At 44.0% G+C, this 22,542-nt stretch overlaps 1 protein-coding gene across 3 annotated transcripts; it reads left to right on the top strand.

The window, feature by feature from the left end:
- Positions 1 to 72: 72 nt before the first annotated feature.
- Positions 73 to 21,587, top strand: POLDIP2 (DNA polymerase delta interacting protein 2). 3 transcript variants are annotated; one of them, XM_050185607.3, is made up of 10 exons: positions 73 to 201; positions 438 to 498; positions 1,672 to 1,769; positions 3,981 to 4,089; positions 6,306 to 6,375; positions 8,449 to 8,556; positions 9,601 to 9,764; positions 12,392 to 12,517; positions 18,180 to 18,259; positions 20,914 to 21,587. In XM_050185607.3, the coding sequence occupies exons 1-10, from the start codon at positions 107 to 109 to the stop codon at positions 21,020 to 21,022; spliced, it is 1,020 nt and encodes a 339-aa protein (XP_050041564.1). In that variant the 5' UTR covers positions 73 to 106; the 3' UTR covers positions 21,023 to 21,587. The 3 variants fall into 3 exon arrangements, with proteins under 3 accessions (XP_050041564.1, XP_072143384.1, XP_072143385.1); XM_072287283.1 differs by lacking the exon at positions 73 to 201 and adding an exon at positions 243 to 325; XM_072287284.1 differs by lacking the exon at positions 73 to 201 and adding an exon at positions 270 to 288.
- Positions 21,588 to 22,542: the final 955 nt, after the last annotated feature.

The following is a 22,542-nucleotide window of genomic DNA, read 5'->3' on the forward strand; positions in this document are numbered from 1 at the left end:
ATAATTTTTTATTTATTATACTTTGTATTAATTATTGTTTTTGCGAAGCTACATACGAGCATCGTGTGTGATCTCGGCAGCCGCATTGTTGGCATCAACATTCGACATGGCCGCTGTCTTCACCAAATTTTCCGGCTCCTGCAAACAAATTTTCGTTTGTTGCCACCCGTGGAAACACGCTTCTCACGCAAAATACACAAGGTAGGTTTCTTGAGCTCAAAAGCAACACCCCCGTAACGTTCACCGCACTCAAAACATCGGTGGGGACTCTTCTGCGGAGCCGACCAGGTGATCCTATTGTAGACGCTTGAGATAGGCTGAACAGGTGATACGTGGTGCTTCGTCGGCTACGTATTTTTCCGTGACAGCTTGGCATCCGTGTAGACGTCAAGCTGTGAAGACACTACTCGCATTGATAAAATAACTCTGTTTTGCAGACTCGCAGAAGTGGGACGTTTGGAAACGCCAAAACTCGAAGGCAAATACGACACCGGACAGGTAAGCTGTTAACATAGACACACCGACTTGTTTTTGTATGCCGTTCTGAAATACGAAATGTTTGGTGTTCTTAAGTGTTGTTGGGGAAGCAACCAAAAGAATAATTTCGCAGCCGATTCGCTCGATTCTAGTGCCCAGTGTCAGCAGGAAGGTTTTTGGATTTTCAACTCGTGTAGTACGTTTCTTTCGGCAAATGCGAAGTGAAAATGGTTGGTTTTTCGCGATAGGAAACGAATGAGAATTCCGCATCACGGATATGTTTTCTATTTCTCGCCATGGTAAAAATAATCCTGCGCGTTGTACAAAATCAGTTTTCGATTTTTCAAATGCAATTGCCACACTACATGTTGTCAGTCCAAGAAAATGGTAGCACGATTTAGCACAGGCCGCTGTTGCGATGCTAGCGTGTTGGATTGCGCGCGCCTCCAGGCTCTGATGAGGCAGAAGTGCTACTGACAGTGACACATTTCAGTATATCACCCCTACGTAGCATATATTTTATTTTCATCCAACACGTCACTGTACACACTATGTATAATTATCATATTCTATTACATAAATATTTTACGCACTTTACAGCAAATGTCTTTAGGCCACCGACCACACTATTGACTACAGCATAACATTATTTTAGCACTCTTTGGCCATTACTGGCCCTTGCACCACAAAACCCTATACAGCGATCAATCCTGTGTGATGTCAAAATAATTCTGTGTTGTGATGCACGGCTGCCAGTGATTGGGATTTGAATCGTGATTGCTAGGGTAGGCTGTGTTCTGAAGTTGCGAAGACAGCACAGATACTACCCTCAGCAACAATAAGTCATATCAGAAACTGCTTCCATCTTCGGTTTAGCGCGACTATTCAGTTTACGCATTTTTGTCAATGATGGGCGCTTGCAGCTGTCTCCTTTGAGGATTAAAAATGGTCTGAATGAATTTGCACATTTCAAGTATTATACTTTGTTTGCATCTATATTTATTGAATTAAGAACTTAGTATTTAGAGTTGCCTTTCAATAATTTCCACTGAGGCTTATGTGCATCTGCTTAAAATTCATCTGCAAAAAGAGGTAGAGTGGGTTGTGAACATGAGATTGTCACATCGAGCGACTGATGTAATCCTTTAATGCTGCAATGTTGACATGACTAACATGGCCTTGACTATTCGGCAGCTTTTCCTGCACCGGATATTCGGCTACCGTGGAATCACACTGTTCCCATGGATGGCCAGGGTTTATGATCGTGATGTACCCAGCAAAAAGAACCCAGAGTGAGTGACGGTAATAATTTGACCTCTTTTTTTCTGTGGGACTGTGTAGTGATCAGAAATCGTGCACCTTCTCCTGATAGCCGACTCCTTCCTTCATTTCTTTTTTATTGGTCTTGTGGACAAGTTGCAGGTCTTTAAGTAGAGCGAAGACTGCAACATGGTGTGTAAGCAAATGGCACTGGCTTGGAAAAAGGAAGACACACCCACTAATTCCTCAGAGCTTGCTCTAGGCTACTTGGAACAATAATCATGGGTAGGAAACATGCAGAAATGTTTCTCTAATGGCAGATTTGGAGTAGACTGCAGCCAAGCACCTCTTTTTGTAATAGAGCAACTCCTTAAAATTGGCAGTGATTCAAACACAAGCCCTGTCAAGGTGCAGAGGAGGTGATAAGGCATGTATGGTAGGTTGGTTCTTGAGTTATCCAGTATCCTGAAGTTCCACTCCAGTCCACCAGTTTTGGCAGAACAGTCAGCACGCTCCTGCCATGCTGGCAACACGAACCATGAGTGTGCACAATAATCTTTAAAACTATCAAAACAATAGTGCAATTCTCAGTCAGGCTGTTTGATGAACATGAACAAAGTAGCCATACATTTTTTGTTCAGATCCTTTGCCCAACGAAATCACTGGAGCTGTCTTTTAAAGAAAAAAAAAACATGCAAGTGTCTTGGTGTACACTGGAAGGAAACTGGAGTGAGGGCCATGTAACAGGTGCGTTTATCAATATAATTATAACCTTCATCAAAAGTTTTCAGCCCACTGAGTGCATGTACAAAGCTGACTTCATGCCACACAAAGGAGCTGCGTGTTGTACTTCTGTCACTGAAGAAGCTCTGGTGGCAGAGGGCAGCTCAGACCTTTGATCTCGGTTATTGAAAGTGCTAGAATTGCCTCATGGTCTCTACTAAATTAACGTTACATGCAAATTGATCTGGGAACTTGCGAATTGTACTGCACATTGCTTCAAAGCCTCAGCTGCTGCTTTGAAATTGAATTGGTACTGTAATTGTCAGTGTACTTTGGCATTGTGGGGCACATTCTGCATAATTACAAGTAAATGTAAACCTTGTTACCTTGCTGAACCAAAAAAAATCACTTGTGCTGAAACAGTGGGTCCTGGATGTCATGTACTTCCTTGCGTGCGAGTGTGACTTTAAGGCAAAGCATTCTTTGCCTCTGACCAGGCACTTTGCCGTAGGAAGGTTCATTCCTGTCTCGGCTTGTGTAAGGCCTCTTCAGGTAAAACAAGAAATTGGGTTTCAAACTGTGGCGGGAATCGAACCAGGATCACACAGCACAATATCAGGATGCTCTATCCATTAGACTACAGATGCAGGCGTGCAGTGAGCGAATACCGTACTTACTTGAATGTAGGTCGACCTTCTTTTTTTTCTTATTTTTTTTCTTTTATTGTGTTACCCAAAATGAGCTATCGACCTATATTCGGGACCAAGGAATCTTGACCTATATTCGTGACGAAAGCTAGCAAAAGTATTGAGCTAACTGGAGTTCCTCCACTACGCCCCCCATAAAGTCTGTCTAGATTACCCAGAGTGGCTTTCAGAAATGCAGCATATCCCACGCAATCAAGGACAATGTCGTTTGGGGTGCCGAGGATGCCTGTGAAGCATCCAAAGAAGGCTGCTTCTCTGGCAGTACCGACAAAGATGCAGCTTGTGGCATTGACTAGCGAGATTTACTAGCTGAACTTAACATAAGTAAAGGTGCGTCATGTTCAGAGTTTTTCGGTTTTCTAAAAAGATATGAGTTGACCTACATTCGAATTATTATGTTTTATTTCTCTGCAAGTTCAACATGTAGGGGTTGACATATTCTTGTTCGACCTATTTTAGAGTAAATACAGTAATTGTCAAATTTACTCTCCCTCACACGTGAAGGTTAACACATTTAGATTGTTGGCGTGTGCGTGACGTTTTACAGCAACAAAGCAACAGCAGCTGTGTGTGCCAATTTTCATCATGGCTTCGAGACAAGAACTTAGTGTTGTCGAGGAGGAGGGGCATAGAGCTGTGAAACAAGAAGAGGAACGACAATCTGGCCTGGCACAGAAACATGAGGCCGAATGCTTTTGCGTAACCTGATTTCAACGACAGTTTGTCACGAGCGTCTTTTCTCTACATTAATAGGTTGGCCTGTGATCACTTAAAAGGCCTGAATGTTATCGCTTGTCATGCCATTTCCTGCAGGACCTCAGAGGAGACCAGTGATGGTTTCAACCATGTTGGTCGTGAGGTCAAGGGCAAGACCCACACCTACTACCAGGTGCTGATCGACTCCAGAGACTGCCCATATGTGGTGAGCTGCTTCATTTTGTTTGGATGGTTAGAATAAGCTTCCCGTGAGAAATATTCTTACACAACACAACCACAAGCGGCAGCCATCAAATTATTGGATTTTTGCAGCTACAGAGGAAAAAAAAAAGACATTGAAGTGAAAATTAAGAAAGCTTGCATAAGGTATAATGTGCTGACCAAAATAGTACATACCAGGGGTTCCAGCGATGACATGAAATAATTCTTAAAGACAGTGTAGTGTAGATAAAGCAGTTATCCCTTTTCTGAGTGCACTGTTCATGCTATCAGGCACCAGAAATTGTGTAGTATAATCACTGAATGATACCCTGTAATGATTTTGATGATTTTGTACAAATGTACTGAGTCATTAGGGTAGGCTCTTCTGACGATAAGTGACGCATTTAAATGCTCCATGTAATGCATGTAAATTTATTATAAGGCATTAAAAATGTGCATCGCTACTGATCACAGTGGTGCCGCCCCCTCCCAATTGATGTAGTTAGCCCAATTGACATCAATTGGTCGAGCTATCCGATTGGCTACCCAGGTCGCGTCATCGATAATTTTTCCTATGTTATGGTGAACAAACGTTGCTCGTAATAGATGGAATGTTGGTTAATTTGCTTCTATAAAAAGAAAGGTAACAGAAAAAGAATACACAACAACAATTTATCATAAAACACTACACTCAACCACTTACGGCACACAGCAAGTGTCGTCTGCTTGTGTTGCAACATTGTCCATGTTGATATGAGCTGTGCGATTAGCGTTGCTCTGGAGCTTTCTTTTCCCGAGCGCCTTGGATCACCCTCATTTTATTGTGGGCTGCAAATCTAGCGATCGGTGACATGTCAAGCTGTGACATCGTGTCCCTCTGCAAGGCAACATGCGTGCGGAGTGGCTGTCGGTATCCAACTGGTGTCAGGGTGTATGCATTCGTGGCTGTCACTTAATGCCGGGGGATTACTTCTGCAATAGAGAGCTTTAGCATGTCCGGTATCGAGTAAAGCAGGGTAAGTGCAAGCGGTCTGGGTGTTTCATGGGATGAGCAGAGTTCAAACATAAACGGCCTGGACAGTGCAGCCACCTGGTGGCACAGAGCTCAACCAAGTGGCAGAAACCAAGTGTAGTCTACTTTGCTGCTGGTGTAAATTTTTGTCAGGAGTGTAAACAGGAGCACATTGTCTTTTTAAATGCTTAAGATGTTTTACATTTGGCTACAGCAATAGTAGCTCTATGTTTGGCTCGTTAAACTCTGCACCACCAGGTGGCTGTACCGTGCATGCCCCTTATTTTTTACGCTAGAGCCCCTTCATCACGGCAGTAGTAGTATGGAGGGTCTTTAGTTTGCATACGTTACTCCTCTGCCTATCTGTCAAAACACCCAGCTCACCTGCGGTTACTGGAATACCGGACAAGCTCAGCGCTGCAGCAGAACGCTCGCAATGCACGCTGCTTGGATAGCTCTCACAGGGGATCGATGGCCATGCAGCAAGCGCAGAGGTTGGAGAGGATTCGTGCACTGGCTCCAAGAAAACCAAAAGTAGACACCACTACGCCACATCATAACGTAGAGCTAATGAAGGCGGAGCTTAGCCCTGATCACTCGACGAACAAGTCGAGAAAAAGTATGGCCAGAGAAAAGGGAAACTTGTGATTGTCTGTAGCTTTCTTAATATGACACGCTTGACTTAAATTGTGGCGCTGATGCTTCACTGTAGCTGTGCCCTACGTGTCTACAAAACTTGTCCAGGCCGTTTCAGGGACTCTTTGAGGAAAGCTTTCTGGAAAATAGCGTGACATCAGTGCACGTTGCTTGAAGTTTGAAGGATGTCCTGAAACTTGTGTTGTTCTCTTGGTGTGCCTAGATTTAGGTCAATGCTGTTGCACACATTCCTTACTCGCAGTTGATTCCTCTAGCCCCTGGTTATTCAGTGTCATGCTGACTGAGTATTTTAACCATTTATTAAGCACTCTGAATAGTATCACCTAGAATCTGAGCACATACAATTTGTCTGTGCTATACTGGTGATGTGTGAAGAGTTAAGAAGGAGAAATTGCCAACAGGGGGCTATTTTTTTATTCATTTCTGTTTGCAGTCGCTTGGTTGCATTCTTCAATCAGTGGTGCATCATCTGTTGAGCTTGTAGAGAAGATGGTATCTTCTGTTTCATGGTTTGCTACATGGAAATGTTTCTCTTTCTGTGTTTCTCATAGCGTACACAGACGGAGGCAGTGACATTTCTAGGAAATCAGGACAACAGTCGGTCCCTCTATGCCATCCCAGGTGAACCAGTACATAACTTTCCATGCTCTTGGGTCACGAAAATTTCTTTGGCATCTTTTATTTTTGATTTTGTTGAACTTGCTTCTTTTCAATATTGAGTGCTATTTTGTGTCGCTGATACAGTGAAACCTCGTTAAACGGTAGTTAATGAGGTTTACGTGTTAACCGATACATATAGGTACAATAAGCTGGTGTGGTTTATGCGGATACAAAACGCATTATGTTCAATGGCCGCTGAGTCAGGGATTTGACTTTACTTCTTTTAAAATGAAACTACTGTTTAAGTGGGCACGGTTTAACAAGGTTTTACTGTACTATACTTGGCATTGTCTTGTTTAGCATGCTTGGGTTATGCATGTTAAGTACTGTAATGAGAGCCATAGCAGCGACGTAGTCTGAGTGTAACGTGGCCATTTCCATCAAGTAGTGTTGGCCCAATTCAGTGCTCCTTCACTGCATGACAGCAAGATTGATTCTGCGATCAGAGGCCTATCACAATGTGATGTGCATTGCCTACTTGTCGTGCAATTCTTGTGGTCCACACACTAGGCTTCAGGTGAACTCCTTCGCTAGTTACAAAGAGCAACTTATACTTTTATCGATAGGCGATGTTTAATTGCATGTCAAACAAAACTGATTCATCAAATTTGGTTCCACACAGAACTGTATGACAGAAGAGTAGTGTCTTCGCACACGCTATCAATCCTAATATGTCATGAAATAGAAGGCACAACAAAAGGTCGCAGTGTATAAAGAAAAGTCAGTATAACCCTCAAATTTGGACTCGCTTGTTCTCTTCTGAGCCTTAGCATCTATGTTAATAAAAAAACTCTGAATGGTATGAACTATTTCGTATTTCTTCCTGGGTGAACATAGAGAGTTGATATGCATTGTAGTATCTCGATTGAAGCAACTGAGCTTAAGTTAAATGCTATCTTAGCTTTTAGTTTCTACAGTTAGCATTATTTCAGGCGTCCTTTAAAAGAATAAATATACTTAAAAAGCAGATTGAAATGACTCTAGTTAGCAGATGATGAGTCACATCCGCTTAATGGCTTTTTGAGTCAGTTTTTGTTTGTGTGCAACGAAAGAAATATTCTGCGCAATTTGCACGCAAGTGACAAATCTTCACAGATGAGCAGTGCATTTGGCAAAGAGCCAACTGTTATTGGCCGATTGTGGTTGTGCATGTCTGCATCATGCTACAAATACTGCTATTGGATAACCACCCCTTGGAGCATGAAATTGAGGCCCCTGACCCATACAGCCTAGAACAGGAGAGGGTCCTTGCATCTCTTCCTCTCAAAAACTGTTACGTTGCACGGTGAGAGAAACAGTTAGTGTCAGTTTTAGCAGCTACTACGCAGTTTTGCACAGGAGGGCTGCTAGTGTCACAGTGGTCATGCCTCCTGGCATCTATGCGGCATGGTAACTAAACTATGCATCACTATCATCATCTATTTTCTCTTAAGGCCCCTAGTGTGGCATCAAATAAGTGGGGAACAATCAGCAGTAATAAACAATGGTCATATATGCAATAAAAATGTCATCAGGACAAGAACATTTAACATGAATATAAGAACAAAAAAGTAGCAGGTGTAATGCAAGCAACACAATTAGGTTAATCATGCAGCAGCTTTACGCAACAAGAAACATGGCGAGTAAAAGGAACATCAACTGGTAGTTTGTGGTTCTCTGCTTAGATGCTTTGCCAATGCATCTGTGAAACTTGGAAGAGTTATTGTCATTCAATATTGAATTGGGCAATTTATTCCGCTCGTCAATGGCAACTGAATACACAGCACCAATCTCACCATGCTAATGTCGCACAGACAGGTGGAAACATTTAGTTTTGGTTAGTGTGTACTAGCTTGGCTCAGTCTTGAAAACGGAGCTGCCAGGGTATGCAGCTATGCAGTTTTTGGCCAATTCTCGCAGGATTCGCCTACTCCCATCCTGATGTCTTGTACCAGAAACATAGGCTGGACTGCTTGCTATTGTCATAAGCTGTGCCTGCAGCTGCTTGTGATCTCTGTTTGTTCCCTCATTTTCTCTGTGTTAAAATTTCTGCAGGGCTGGATTACGTCGCCCACGAAGACATCCTGCCTTACACGTCCACTGAGAAGCAGCCCTTGCATCATGAGCTCTTTGACAAATTCCTTGTCTGTGAACCCGACAAGGGTGAGGAGCTCTTTCTATTGTGGGATGATGAAGCACCTTGTGACATACCTGTGGCGGTTGGTGCTGCGTGGGACGGATTACATTGATCAGTGCATAGTGGAGAGATTGATGCTATGCACTATCCAGCTATTACAGTAGCGAACTATCAACTGCCGTACCTGCTATGTATCATTGTACACTTTGGACACCGTTATGTGATGCAAGCAGCCTCTTCACAGTGCTGGAACATTGTTGAAACAGGGCGGGTTGTGCAGTATGCTTAAGGACCTTTTACTATGCAAAGCAGTAACATCCTGGGAAACCAAGTTTGAGCGTCTGTTATGTCACACTGCAGGGCTACGCACAAAGTGCACGCTTTAGATCAATCTCATGGTGGCAGGCTTGGACAGACGTCAAGATAAGGTTTTGGCACAATGATCCCTTGTGAACAGGCTGTCCTACTTCAGTGAACACTAAGGACGGTTCATACCTCTGTGCCTTGTATTCAATGCAAGTCTTACTGAAGGATGCTTTAATTTAAAAAAGCCACGCAACACTTTTTCAGTGTAGTTAATAAACTTGGCTGGTCATTAAAAATTGCTGTTGTGAGCATATTCCATGTTAGTATAATGATGCAGCTATATCAATGTGAAACAGAAAAAAGCAGGCGCAGCGTTTGATTGCCAATAAATCTGATAATACTAGGTGCATTCAAAAGTTTTTTTGTTACAAAAGGTTCATGGAAGAAGCACCGTTACTAGACACATTCTGTGCCTTTCGTAACAGATGTCGCAGGATCATTGTAAAGCAGTAAAGACACGCAGAATTACTACAAAATGTTCTGTTGAGATGCCGTAACCCCTGCAGTGCTATCTTGGGTAAGCGTGTCAGGCTTGCTGCTTTTGTTCAAATTGCATTCTACTGTTGTACTTTTGTGACTACGTTGACTTAAAGCTTCATGATGTCATTAAATACGGACAGACTAGATATTTCTTATTTTTCCACTGCTGCCCAGTTCCGTAGGCCTTCACGCTCGACAGTGCACATTCTATTCCTGCTGTGCAGACCCTCCCTTCTCAGCCAAGGACACGTTGCGTGCTTGGCAGGAGAAGAACCACCCGTGGCTAGAGCTGTCGGACGTGCACCGGGAGACCACCGAAGGCGTCCGCGTCACTGTCATTCCCTTCTACATGGGTTGCCGCGTCGCACAGAGCAGTACCGTCTACTGGGTGCGTCGACATGTACATCACTAACCTCGTGGATCTGTGTACTTGTATACCTTTGTGAAGTTGAGTGGTAACAGTTGTAAACTGCTGCTTGGCCCCCTTTATAGCGTGGGTGTATCTACAATATTTGAATTCTGCCATTGTTAGCTATGGTGCAGTTGATCCTCTTGAACACGGGAGTAAGATAGGCAGGATCCCCTACTTGGCTTTTGAGTGTTGGTTCACAAAGCTGTTTGTAATGGCCCTTATTCTAGATGACAGCACTTCGAATTGTCCAGCATGATTCAAACTGCGCATATGTACAACCTGTCTGGTTCCTCGCGCACACACCCCATCCGAAGCATCCTTCCCTTGTCGTCTGCTAACAGCAGCAGCCAGGTGCTTGCACCACATTTGTTTCATTCAGCTGCGTGTATTCACGTTTAGCCACACAGTCTGTGATCGACTGCATAACAAGTAGGTACATGTTTAAAGTGAGGCATCTTTAGTCTATCCTTATAAAATTTTTTACTTACCAGTGCTTTGTTGTTGCCAAGTTTTGAAAAGCTCATACATTTTGGTCCACATTGTTCGGTAACACACTTGGCATGTCTGCTTACTTTGTTCACCCTACGAAAAATGAAAGACAACTGTTACATGTAAACTTTGCCATCGAAAAATAGCTACTGTAATGGCATGGACTAGTTGTACCATCTGTCGGCAAGTAAACACTGAACGAACCAGACAAATATAATATGAGGCAATGACAGAGGACAAAAAATTAAATCTTGTTGCAAACTTTCATTAAAACCACAACGGCAGGAAATGCAATATCGTCTTTTAACGTCGCTAGAATAAAGGTGTGTTTTTTTCTGGTGTATGGTTGTGCAGTATGTGGTGACATGCATCCTCAGTTTTGAATGAGTAGAAACTTACAATACTTCCTGCAGTCATTCATTGGCCATGCATGAAACAGTGAACATTTCTTGTGGACACCACAAGCGAAAAGAAATGCTAATTGTGTTGGTGTCCAGTTTTATTACTGGTCACATATTAAAGAGACAGCTGAAATTCGTAGCACAGTTGACTTTCAAGGCCAAGATTATGTGTGGCTTGTGTTTAAGCACATGATTACTGGCTGAATCAGACACAGACTAGCTGCAGCACTGCGTCTTTCGTTTAGACAGTCGAATCCATTTGTACCAAATTGTTGTCTATATCCGACAGTTGTAACATCCCCTCAGAAATTCCATGCAAAAGTAAAACGCTGTACTACATGTATGTTGAGCGCCTGTTCACCGCCACATTCGATACATTGAATGCTGTGCTGTGCTGTGCCTCTGCGAGCGCTCTTCTAACGAGACTGCGATCAGTTCTTGCATCATTGGAAATATTAATGTTGACGAAATGGCACTTTTTTGGCAGATGCTGTCAAGGCATTGAATATGAAAGGCAGTACATTCCACAGAGTAAAAATTAGCAAGGTATTTAGTGCACTTGGTATCCAAAAACAAGGTGATGGCTGCATTTGCACCACATTTGTTGATATCACAAACAAGGAAATTGAATAGCATCTAAAAAAATTACTGGCATTTGTGCATTGTAACAGTTATGCTTGTTATGGCTCTTGCCTAGTGTAGCCCTGTGTCAAGTAAATTTCAGTTGTGATTGCTCTGTTTGGTGATGTCTGTTACCTACTCTTTGCTTCCCACTTAATTTTGGGTTGGTAACACGAATTGGAAAAGCATATAAACGTGAGCTTCATACACGAAAGAGAATGCATTACAAGCTGCTTGTGCTAGCTCTCCTGCCATTCTTAATACATGTGGAACAGTACATATGTCTTGCGCCAAAAACACGACCACACAAAAGAAAGGACACAGAGGCAAGATGAGCGCTCCTCCTCTCTTCATGTCTTTCCTTTTGTGTGGTCATGTTTTTGGCACTAAAACATTTACTGTTCGACATGCACCAACTAGCCCAACAGCGAGTACTGCTAAAGTATATTTCTTAATCAATGCTGAACCCTTACCCGCAACTATGACTTTGTAGTGACAGTGTTTTTCTGGTGAGTGCAAGTAATTGAGGTTTAATTCCTAGCCATGGTGGTCACATTTTGACAAGGGTGAGGGGCAGAAACGGTTGGCATACTGAGATTTTGGCACACATTAAAGAGCCATGGTTGTTCAAAATAAAAATTCAGAACCCTGTTCTATGGCATCTCTTGTATTGCTAGCTCTGTTTTGGAACCTGAAACCTCGATAGATTAGGCTGTGTGAGTTGATGGATTTACTTTTAGGAACAAGGACTATGACCGAGTGTGTGTGGTCGTTCTTTTCAGTTCCTGTCTTTCAGTGCTTGCCCCCAAAGATGATCTCTTTATGCTAATTGATTGCCACACCCTGTACAATACTAAAATCTGTTCGAGATCTGCAAAGCTGGCCATCCTTTTTTCTGTGGCATTTTGTCTTCGGCCACTCGCTGTTTCAATCATACTGTGTTCAGAGTTGAACTGTTCCAATAAGAACTTGTAAATCAAGACTGTGCTATGTGATGAGTTTCGTTATGACTAAACTGGCTTTTTGCCTTTGCACCTTGAGCCTGGTAATCGCATAAAGTTGCTATAGCTCCCACCATTCCATTGCCTGCAGTGGCGATATTGCATCCGGCTGGAGAACCTGGGAGACCTAGCAGTGCAGCTACGGGAACGCCACTGGCGCATCTTTAGCTTATCGGGAACCCTGGAGACCGTCCGTGGTCGGGGCGTCGTTGGGCAGGTGAGGAGACCACAAATGCTTCTTTTTAGGGGTGTTCAAATACCAAATACAATGAAACCTCATTACTACGAACAGCACAATAATGAACTTTTCATATTAAAAAGCTTTTCAGAAATCGCCTGCTGAATGTGTATACAGTAGTTTCAATGCAAAAATATTTCAGTACAGTGAAACCTCGTTAAACTGTAGTTGGCCTGAGCTCGGAAGAAGTATGTGCTAAATGATAGTACTGCTTAACCGAAATAGTATGAGATCACCCACTTACCTGTAAAAAACGGAATTAAGAGAGAGTGCGATGAAAGGGCAAGAACATGCAGTACAGTCAAACCCAGCTATATCGAACTTGCAAAAAAACGCCTATCAGTTCGATATAGGGCGTAATTCGATATAAGCCTGCTAAAGAATTGGACGTCATAAAAGCACATACCATTTATAAAATTATTTCATTGATAAAACTAGCTTAGTTTCGCATGAAATAGTCGTGTATTTTCTTCTGCTTGGGCAACTTCGCTGCCTGCGACACACGTACTTATCCACATTGTCTAAAGAGTCGGAGCAGTTGAGGCCGCAACCTTCCACATTCGCACAGAAGCACCGAACTAGTGCGAGTGCACCGATCACCTCGGAGGATGTGGGCAAAGCACCATCGGTCTTTCCTCATTGTGCCCAGTTTCACTTGGGCTCGGTACGATGTCAGCAATGTAGTCTTCGTTTTCAGGCTCTCCCGTGGTCGCGATGCCATCATCTGCACTCACAAACTCATCGACCGTTGATTTGTCAACGGCTTCTGGAAATTCTGACAGCTTGCTCGAAACTTCAGCAACACCGGCACAGTAATCAGCGGTAGATCCCTGTAGCGTGCCAGTGCCGACTTCTTCGTGTTGCATTCGACAGCATGAACAATGTCTAATTTTTCTTCTTTGCTGAGCACCCAGCGTCTTTTTTATCCGAGCTTTGGCGTGATATGAGTCTCTGACAACGCTCTCTGGCACGGGGCCGAAATGATGTTGATGTTGATGTGGCTCCACGCTCAAACGCACAGGGCGCTTGGAGGCCATTGTTCTGGGGCGCAATCGGAGATATTTTTTTCGATACGCATTCTGTTCGGTTGCTGCAGCGTCACAAAGTTGCAGTATGCAAAATTTGTGACAGCGGGACGGAGAGAGCGGCCAATCAGGAAGCGGTGACCTCCCCGGGAGTTTACTTCCGTCGTTTGTCGTCTGCTTGCAGACAGTATACTACAAAACGAAATGTTTCTCGTCTTCCAAATGAATGAAATCTTTATCTAAAAAATGTATTTTTTCTTCTCAAGCCCAAACACGTTTTCAAATAGTAGTATGTGTGACTACTGCAATTTATAACTATTAATTTCTTTGCGTCATCCCTAGGTGGTGTCACGCGCAGCGAGAGAAAAAAAAACGACGGGAAGAGTGGCGCACTTTTCAAGAGGCAGCGACAACATTCCAGTGGCTCGCTGGCACTGATGATGGGGACGATTTTGCTGTACAACGAACGAATTATTTGTTTCGAGAAACAAAACCCATGCCGGAATTCACTTTCTGCCATTTCTTCAAATGCGTTTCGCACCGCCACCCGCTCTCCTCCTTCCTCTAGAAACGCCAGCGCAACAACCTAAGTTCCCAACGGAAGCGCCATTTTCTTGAATTAAACTATGGATTGGATCCAAACATGCCATGCCGCAGCCGCCGGTGGATCCAATCTAATCCACCAGATGCGCCATGCGAAGCCGTATGATCGCTCCAAACTTCCCAGCTCCCGTCGGGTTCGGCGCCTAACAGGCGAAATGCTCGGTGGGAAGATGATTGACAGGAGCGTGTCATCATTTTGACGTCACCAAAAATGTGGTCGCGCCCCGCGGCTGGCGACGTCGGCGCGGAGTAGGCCAATCGCGCGCGCCGGTAACCGAATGAACGCGTCAAATAACCATCTCCGATCGCACCCCTGATCTCTGAGGCTTGTTCTGCTGGGCCACCCGATGGGGACGACGCGCCGCCGTGTTTGCGTGACAAAAAGTGGAAGCACTACATGTTGACCGATACGTATGCAATAAGCTGGTACGGTTTATGCGGATACGAAACACATTATGTTCAATGGCTGCTGAGTCGGGGATTTGACATTACTACTTTTAAAACGGAACTACTGTTTAAGTGGGTACGGCTTAACAAAGTTTTACTGTAGTTGTGCCTGCGCTGATCACATCTCAATTCTATAAGAGGGTCTGTAAAATATTTTTTTTTATCAATGGAACACATGTTTAAGAGAGTCAAGTGCTTTTTGCCCTCCAAAGCTGAAGTAGTGAAGTTATATTGTACTGGAATACCTTACGATATTTTCAATTTAACAGTGGACCTCTGTTATATGGCAAATTTTTATGGCATAGAAAGCTTTCCTTCCTGTTTTCCTCCAAAATACACAAGGGATTTCCTAGCTTTACAGGCCTGTGGGTTTTGCTTGTTATCGCGAGGTCGCGAAAGCCCAGTCTGTGCGACAGACAAAAGCGCAGACTGCGCATCATGCGACTCGATCACCACTTTGCACATAGCCATCGTTGGTGCTGTGCAGGTCGACTGCAGTCGCACCGATCGCAAAGTGCAGGGCCTTTTCCTTGTCGAGTTCACCATCATGTGCCACCTGGCAAGGGTTCTGGAATTGGGAGCCTCACAACAAAATTGGCACTGCTTCGCCACAATGAAGCAATACCGATTAGGCCTAATGGCCTCGCTGGCATTCGTTGAAGTGGCATGTATAATGTGTAGGTCTGATAAGATCTACATGATAAGATCTGATAAGTGACACTCCGTTAATTAATGGCTCCGCTTCCTTGCGTGCAGGTTTCGCCACTTTTCTAAAACACTATTTGCAGATTACAAACACACAAATAAATAGCAATAATTATCAACAATAGGAAATCAACATTGTTGGGACTTTGTAAACGCCGTGTTTATTTGAATCTAGGCCGATAGTTTTTTTTCAAATAATCATATACCAAACTCTAGGGTCCGGTTAGATTTGAGGATTTAAAATAAATTTGCCAGTTTTTAATTAACATTGATAAATATGGTGCATAGCTAGTGCCATCTAGAAAAGTCAGCATCGCAGCTGCTACTAGCCGCGCCAGTAGCCAACTGAAGTACATGAACGACTTCGCCATTTTGACCTGTGTTGCATCGGCATGTGGTGTGGCGTTATCGTAATGACACCAAACAGGCGATGCCACTGTAGTACTGCTTTTAAACGAAAAGTTGGGCTAGCCACAGCGACATTGTCAAACGTTCAAGCCAGGTGGGACTTTGCCATCAACGACAAAAATGTCCGTCGTTCGAGGGGACAATGGAATATGCTTTTAAGTGTGCCTGAACGAGGATGGCATTTACCGGACCACAGCAGCGATGATGACATAGCACAAGCTCGGCATGTTCATTTTCAATAACTGCTGTTTTCATTTTGTGAGCACTCTCCTCGCTTTTTTGTTCAACCTACATTCGAGGTTTTTTTTTCTTCCTCATTTTGGACTTTTGGGGGTCAGCTTAGAACCGAGGCCGGCCTAGATTCGAGTAAATACTGTTATAACATTTGAAACCTATTGAGGCCTGCACATTATAACAGTAATAATGAACATGGTTTTCAATGCCTGAGGACATGTTTTGCTGCAGAATGTCACCCCCCCCCCGTCATTTATGCGCGAGTTTCAGTGCCGATTTAAGAAAATATAATTCCTTGTCTAAAGAATAAATTATGCTTGTTCTTATCATTGTGAGGCACAGTCTTTCCATCGGCACTATAATCTCAAGATACATTCTGGAAAGTTCGGTTCCCTTAAGGCACCGACCACTCTGGGTGCTTCATTGAATACAGTCAAAGATCTACATCACGAACCTTGGTTGAATGAAATTTGCAATGTCACAAGCTAGTATTTTCACATCCCAATCTTGGTTGCATAGAAAACTGTGTATTTTTATGCCATTTAGTGAAGTAATTCCTTGACACGGTTTTGATTTAATGAAGTTTTCGGCCCTTTCAAGCTTGTGCTTAGAGCCTGTATGGCTAGTTTCTCTGAGCATGGCCCACCAGCACATGCTCAGAGAAACATGAGAGCTGACAATTCCTTCTGTGCGAGGAGGATGGAGAGGGAGCTAAGAGCGCGTGCCTGTCTGCTTTCTCCTGCTAATGCGCGCATCCATGCGTGGGCCGCACGCCATATCCTGGAGGTAATCTCTATGTCGCAAGTGCAAAGCGCAAGCCGAGACATTTGGTGCCTTGATGCACATTGTGTTCACACGTGTCAAATGTTGGCGGTCGTGTAATATCAAGTTTGCTAGACACAGTGCAAAGCGCTCGCTCGTGTTGGGACGGTAAGTTCATGGTCATCGAGTGAAATCTGTTAATGTTTTCCCAAGTGTGTGTGACACTCATAAAATTACGAACCTTACCTCGTGCAGTTGCCTCTTCGCTGTGACTTTTCAATTCCTTTTCTTTTTTTACTCAGGGTGAATATTCATATCTTAAGTGCTAACCGCACATATGTGCCAGCATTGGCGTCAGCTCACGTCTGATTGTGGAATATGTGACCATTCTTTCTTGACGAAAAAGTTTCTGGGACTGAGCAAACTTGTACAATCAAAGTTTTTTCCCTCTCTCTCTCTCATGTCTGCTGACAAGTCTGATGAGGGAATTCACGCAAAAGTGCCCAGGTCTGTCTGTCCCTGCCAGCAGAGGCATAGCCGGAGGGGGGGGATGCTTGTGGGGTTTCAGTCCCCCTCCTCCCCCCTCCCCTTCAAAATTTTTTCGTGCTGTCATGCACCGCTGACCAAAACAACCCTCTGTGGCGGAAATCATTCTGGATTTTGTTTAGAATGTTTTTTTATTACGCTCGAAAAACATTACGGCACAAACATTGTGAACTCGGGCTGGATTTGGCCGCAACACCCACGCACCGGGAGTCACATAATGCAAGGAGCTTCATCCGAGCACAAAGTTTCAAAGGCATTTTGATGGCAAGCGGGCTCATCGCAGCATCTCACGGAAGCCGCGGAATCTACGGAGCGCATGGATTTCAATTCCAAAACTTTATGTGTATAATGCTCTCACAAACTTCTGATGCGAAAGGTGCACAGACATTTCCAAAGTCGTGCTTTATATTTTCAGTAGTGGAACTTCGTGTGTTTAAAGTTGTTATAAACATTTGACGCCATAGGTACATTCACTTTTCTAAAGTCGTACATCAGACCATACAACAAGACAAGCCAAATCAACACACTATCAGACAAGTTGACAAAGCAAGCAACGAGGACCGATGAGATGAAGCGTTGGGATCAACGCTTCATCTCATCAAAGTGATCACTCAAGAATACCACCCCTGTGTGCTTGTTATCTGGGGCCAATGAAACAAACGACAACGCACCGCTTTCATTATGAAAGCTCATTAAAAAAATTCCTGTCTTGATGGTAAATTCTGCACATCTCGTTTTTCGGATTACAAACGTAGAGGGCATGCTGTATTTTTCTTTTTTTTTTTCGTGAATCGATGTATTACATGTAGGTGCGCTTTTATTTTCTTACTTTAAGCCTAAAAAAATTGGGCATGCGTTGGAGTCTGGTAAATACGGTGACTTAAACATAATGAAGTCTTCATTTCTTGCAGGAGCCAATTCTGTCAAAGTCACAACCAGCATTTCAGTACAGTAGTCACGTGAGCCTACAAGCACCCAGTGGACACATGTGGTATGCATACCTCTCCATGTTTTTAGTGCATAATTACTGAGCTTCAGCATTTTCAAGTTGCTTAGAGAAGCAGTACAGTCACCACTGCATTATTTCCGCAACACAATGTACCCGCCCTTGAAGGTGATCTGAGGAATGCCAGGCCATGCGATCGCCAGTGTCATTGCATAGCTATCACTTTTCTACTCTTTTTTAATACCCCTGTAAAGCGGGCAAGTTAAGTGCATTTACGGGGAGTGCACTTCAGGACCTTGAGTGACACTTTAGGCTATGCGGTGCTATACGGGAAAACAGAGTGCACTCGCACTAAAAAAAAAATGGCGACAGACTAAAACCATGTTTTTTGAAGATGTAGATTAAAATTTAAAAGAACTTCTAAAAAGCGATTGCTTTAGTTCTATTATAAACAAAAAAACAATTGTAATCTATATTTACTCAACAAACAAAAAACTAAAATATTGTAACGATGTTAGTAAAAGAACGATATTTATTAAAGGCGAACTTGTGCCCACTAGTAAAAGTCACTGCGGTCGTGAAGAATATCCGCGGCAGTCGCGTTCTCAAACTGGGCTTGAACCGTCTTCCTCTTCGCCTCGCGTGACACCTCGTGCGCGTGGCGCATGCGAGCCGAGTCCAACTGGCTGCCCGTGCCACGAAGATCGCTGCCTATGGTTGCTGAACACCACCACTGTACGGCGTGCACGGTGCCCAATGCAAAGGGCGCGCAACTTAAATGTCACCAAGTTGGCCGTGGCAATATCTTTATCATAAGAGTGTTGCAAGTCAAGGCTGGCCAAGGCCAAGGCTAGCCAATCCAGAACAATATGGTGGCGTGCGACGAGGGGGCATTTGATCCTGCTAGAACAGAATATCAGCGAGTTATGCTCTGATTATTTTGTTAAAAGCTGTTCAACAGCTGGAATTAACTTCTGTGTTCTTTTTCTATGCATTACATTTTGTATCGTTGAAACCGCTGTCGGCAAGGCTACGTACTCGACCAGCAAAGTGCATTCTGTGAACGTGCTCCGACCGTAGTGCACTCTTTGCAAGTACACTCAGCTTGCGACGTTTAGATTTGGGAAACTGTGCTTAAAACCAAGTGCACTCTCCGTAAGTGCACTTAACTTGCCCTTTTGACAGGGGTATTACATACCAGAAGTCCTCACTTCAATTGGTGCAAATGATGCTGTGCCCTCTTGCTTCCAAGAAATGAAAAGTAAATGCTGTGAAGCATGTGCTAGTCACAGGTAGTGGAAATAATGTGAGTTCTGAAAAAGTCAGAACTACTTGCTGTCATGGAGTTCATCTTGCTAGATTTGCTGTTCTCTAGAAAAAGAAGACCATTAAATAGATCATGCTATATGTAATGTTGTGCAACTACTCATTGCTCAGAATAGTGGTACTTAATAGACGTTTGTTTCACTTGATCTCAAGCCAGCCTGAAGCGGTGAAGCGAAACCTCGCTCATGTCGGGAGGACATGCATTTTTACTTTTGTAGTTTCCTTGCTACACATAGTGACTCAGTGTTTGTCATGTGTTACAGTCAATGCCCAAGTTTTCGGACTTCCTAGGGGCTGCGATAATGTCAGAAAAATCTGGCAGTCTGAAAAGAATGTGTGCCTTTTATGGTGCCCCCAAAGGCTCAAATCGCGACAGGCACATCCAACATAGACCTGAATGCCTGCCAGTACACTTATTAGGTGTATCGGTGCTCGTACTGTGACAGGAGGGGAACGGCGGGTGCACGCTTGTATAATTAAGAAATACATACTGTGCCCCGCGACAATTGTCCCTTTCCACTCTTGGTATGCTTCGCCGCAATATTTAGCATATGCTTCGCCACGTCACACTACTGCAGTCAAAAGAAGCTGACTTTCTGGAACTGGGATTATTCAACACATCGTGCTTTATGAGCCTTGAAAACATTTGCGAGGATTGCAAAGGTGGAGTCAGTGCCATTCCTGACAGTGGCGAATTTTTCAAATGAAAAACATGGTACCGAACAGCAAGAAGCTTGGTAGCCAACGTCAAACGGCGAAGAGTTTCTGTGTCAGAAATTTCAGACGTTCTTATAGGGCTAAGTGTAGTCCGACATAGTGTGAGCACATGCGTGCGTTACATCATGTTCGCGAGAACAGCATCTATAGTATGACAGATAGTTTGACGCACTGGCACAGACGACGTAACCGGACGCAGCCAATGCGCTACTATGCGTCCGGCATCGAACGGTGCTCACCCGCACGCCAATAACGTCTGACTATAAGCCACATAAGTTACATGGAGGTGCCACGAAGGCGTCTGAAAAATTGCAATCAAGAAAATCGGTCATTCACTAAATTTGTTGATTTTGTAGGTTCACTTGAAAACGTTGCTTCCTTCTGGCATACCACTAGCTTTACCAGAACCACTGTAGGTACCAATTTTTCTTATATGAAGGAATGGGTGTGAAAATGAAGTTTTTTTGTCCGGAATTTACAAATCTTCTGAAAACTTCTGGTTTTCTCTCACGGTGCACACCCTGCATACGTAATTAAATTCTGGGGTTTTATCTGCCAGAACCACAATCTGATTATGAGGCATGTATACCGCACATTCCACAATGTTGATGTGTCAAGGAATGGTCTTGCAATGCCTTTAATTTCTCACCTCGCAGGGGCACGTTCCGGATGGAACGCGAGGACGGCTTCACGTTCGACTGTCGGATCCCTCCGTTCTCACTCGAGAGCAAGCAGGAGCAGAGCCCACAACCCGCAGCTGCCTAGTCACTTGCCATTACTGGCTCTCTCGTGTCCCACTGACTATGCCGGGGATCGTCGCTGTTCCCCGCCACAGCTGCACACGAAGCAAACCTGCTCATACGATGCCAAGGAACGATCAGGCCTCCAAAGCTGATCTTGAAGACAGCTGGCAAATCGAGGGTTTGAGGAGGGCTTTGTGTGTCGCTCTGATGCACAAAGCATTAATGCGTCCCACTCAGTTCACTTCGTGCACGAACAAACCTGTGTCTAGATTCAGCAACATCCCATGAAAATTGTTGGCTGAGCTGTGCGTGTTGGACTTCTAGAAGACTGTGTGATGTTTCGTACGCCAATGGGGGACAGTCAGGAGTTGCTCCAGTCTAGAAGAATTGTTTGTTGTAGATGGACTGGCTTGACAGTTTCTGCTTCTGTGGCTGTTTTCTTTTGCCCGAAAATTGGCATACTGTTTTTTAGGAATGAAAGCTTTTGTTTTCCTTCAGACAAGGAGGCTGTTATTGCCTCGCTGCTTGTGCTTGCTGTAAAAAAAAAAAAGAAAGTGTGTGGAAGAGTAAAAGAAGAAAGCATGTTATCATTGTGTTTTCTTTTGGTTGTGCTGGAATTGGCCTGTTTAATGACTTTGTGGCCCCATATTTGTGGTGGCAGTGATGCCGCATGAGTTCATTAGTACAGTTCTACTCTAATGAACACCTTTCTTTTGAGCTCATAGTGTCCAGGTAGGTGCAACCTAGCTTTCCAGGTGACATAAAGGTTGTGCAGGGGAGCATATACCTGCCAACTCTTCAGAATTTTCTGTAAAATGTATGAATTTCGTGCAGTCTTATGATTTTACGAATCTTGCTTGAAATTTTACGAAAAACATTTTACTTGCGGAAAAAAAAGTGTGAAAATGTAGTAAAGCTACACCTTGGTATCTTGCGGTGCCACGAGAGGGCAATACGTATGCGTAGTATCGTCATCAGCAGCTGCAAGGTTGTAGTGACTTCTGTCGTCTACTAGGGGGGTCACGGATCCATATCCAAAACTCGATAGCGCCTCTAGCACCTCCGCAAACCTGTTGCCATGCTGTTGCCTTTGTTCGCACAGGCACGCGAGTTTGGACATCAGTCAGTTTCAGTCACTCCAGTGTTAGCCTCGCCTTTTGTGTGACTAGCTGCTGTGCATTCCAAGTGTTTTTGAAATCGTACACAGCAGAATTTCTATGCTTCATGTCATCGAAGAAAGGGAAGTAGTTCAGATTCTGCACCACGTGTGCCTGTGATGTGAACAACTTGCATGGCGGTAAATCTGGCATCAAGGTCCACATTGCTTCAAAAAAGCATCAGGGATACGTGCGAGCCGTAAACAGCCAGCTAAGGCCAGCTGGTTTTGTACGCAGCGACAACTACCTCAGTGTGATTTGTACAGAATGCCTCTTCACGGCGTTTTTGGTTGACCACAACATCCCGTTGAGTGTCAGCGATCATGCCGGACCGCTTTTCTGGAAGATGTTCCCCAAGTGCGAAGAAGGGAAATGCTGCGCCTGT

This window comes from Dermacentor andersoni, chromosome 3 (genome assembly GCF_023375885.2).
Source record: "Dermacentor andersoni chromosome 3, qqDerAnde1_hic_scaffold, whole genome shotgun sequence".
NCBI lineage: Eukaryota > Metazoa > Arthropoda > Arachnida > Ixodida > Ixodidae > Dermacentor > Dermacentor andersoni.

Coding starts and splice junctions, on each gene's coding strand:
- POLDIP2 (XM_050185607.3), top strand. CDS start 107: ATGGCCGCTGTCTTCACCAAATTTTCCGGCTCCTGCAAACAAATTTTC. Junction 1,770..3,980: donor CCCAGCAAAAAGAACCCAGA/GTGAGTGACGGT, acceptor CATTTCCTGCAG/GACCTCAGAGGAGACCAGTG. Junction 18,260..20,913: donor GCACCCAGTGGACACATGTG/GTATGCATACCT, acceptor CTCACCTCGCAG/GGGCACGTTCCGGATGGAAC.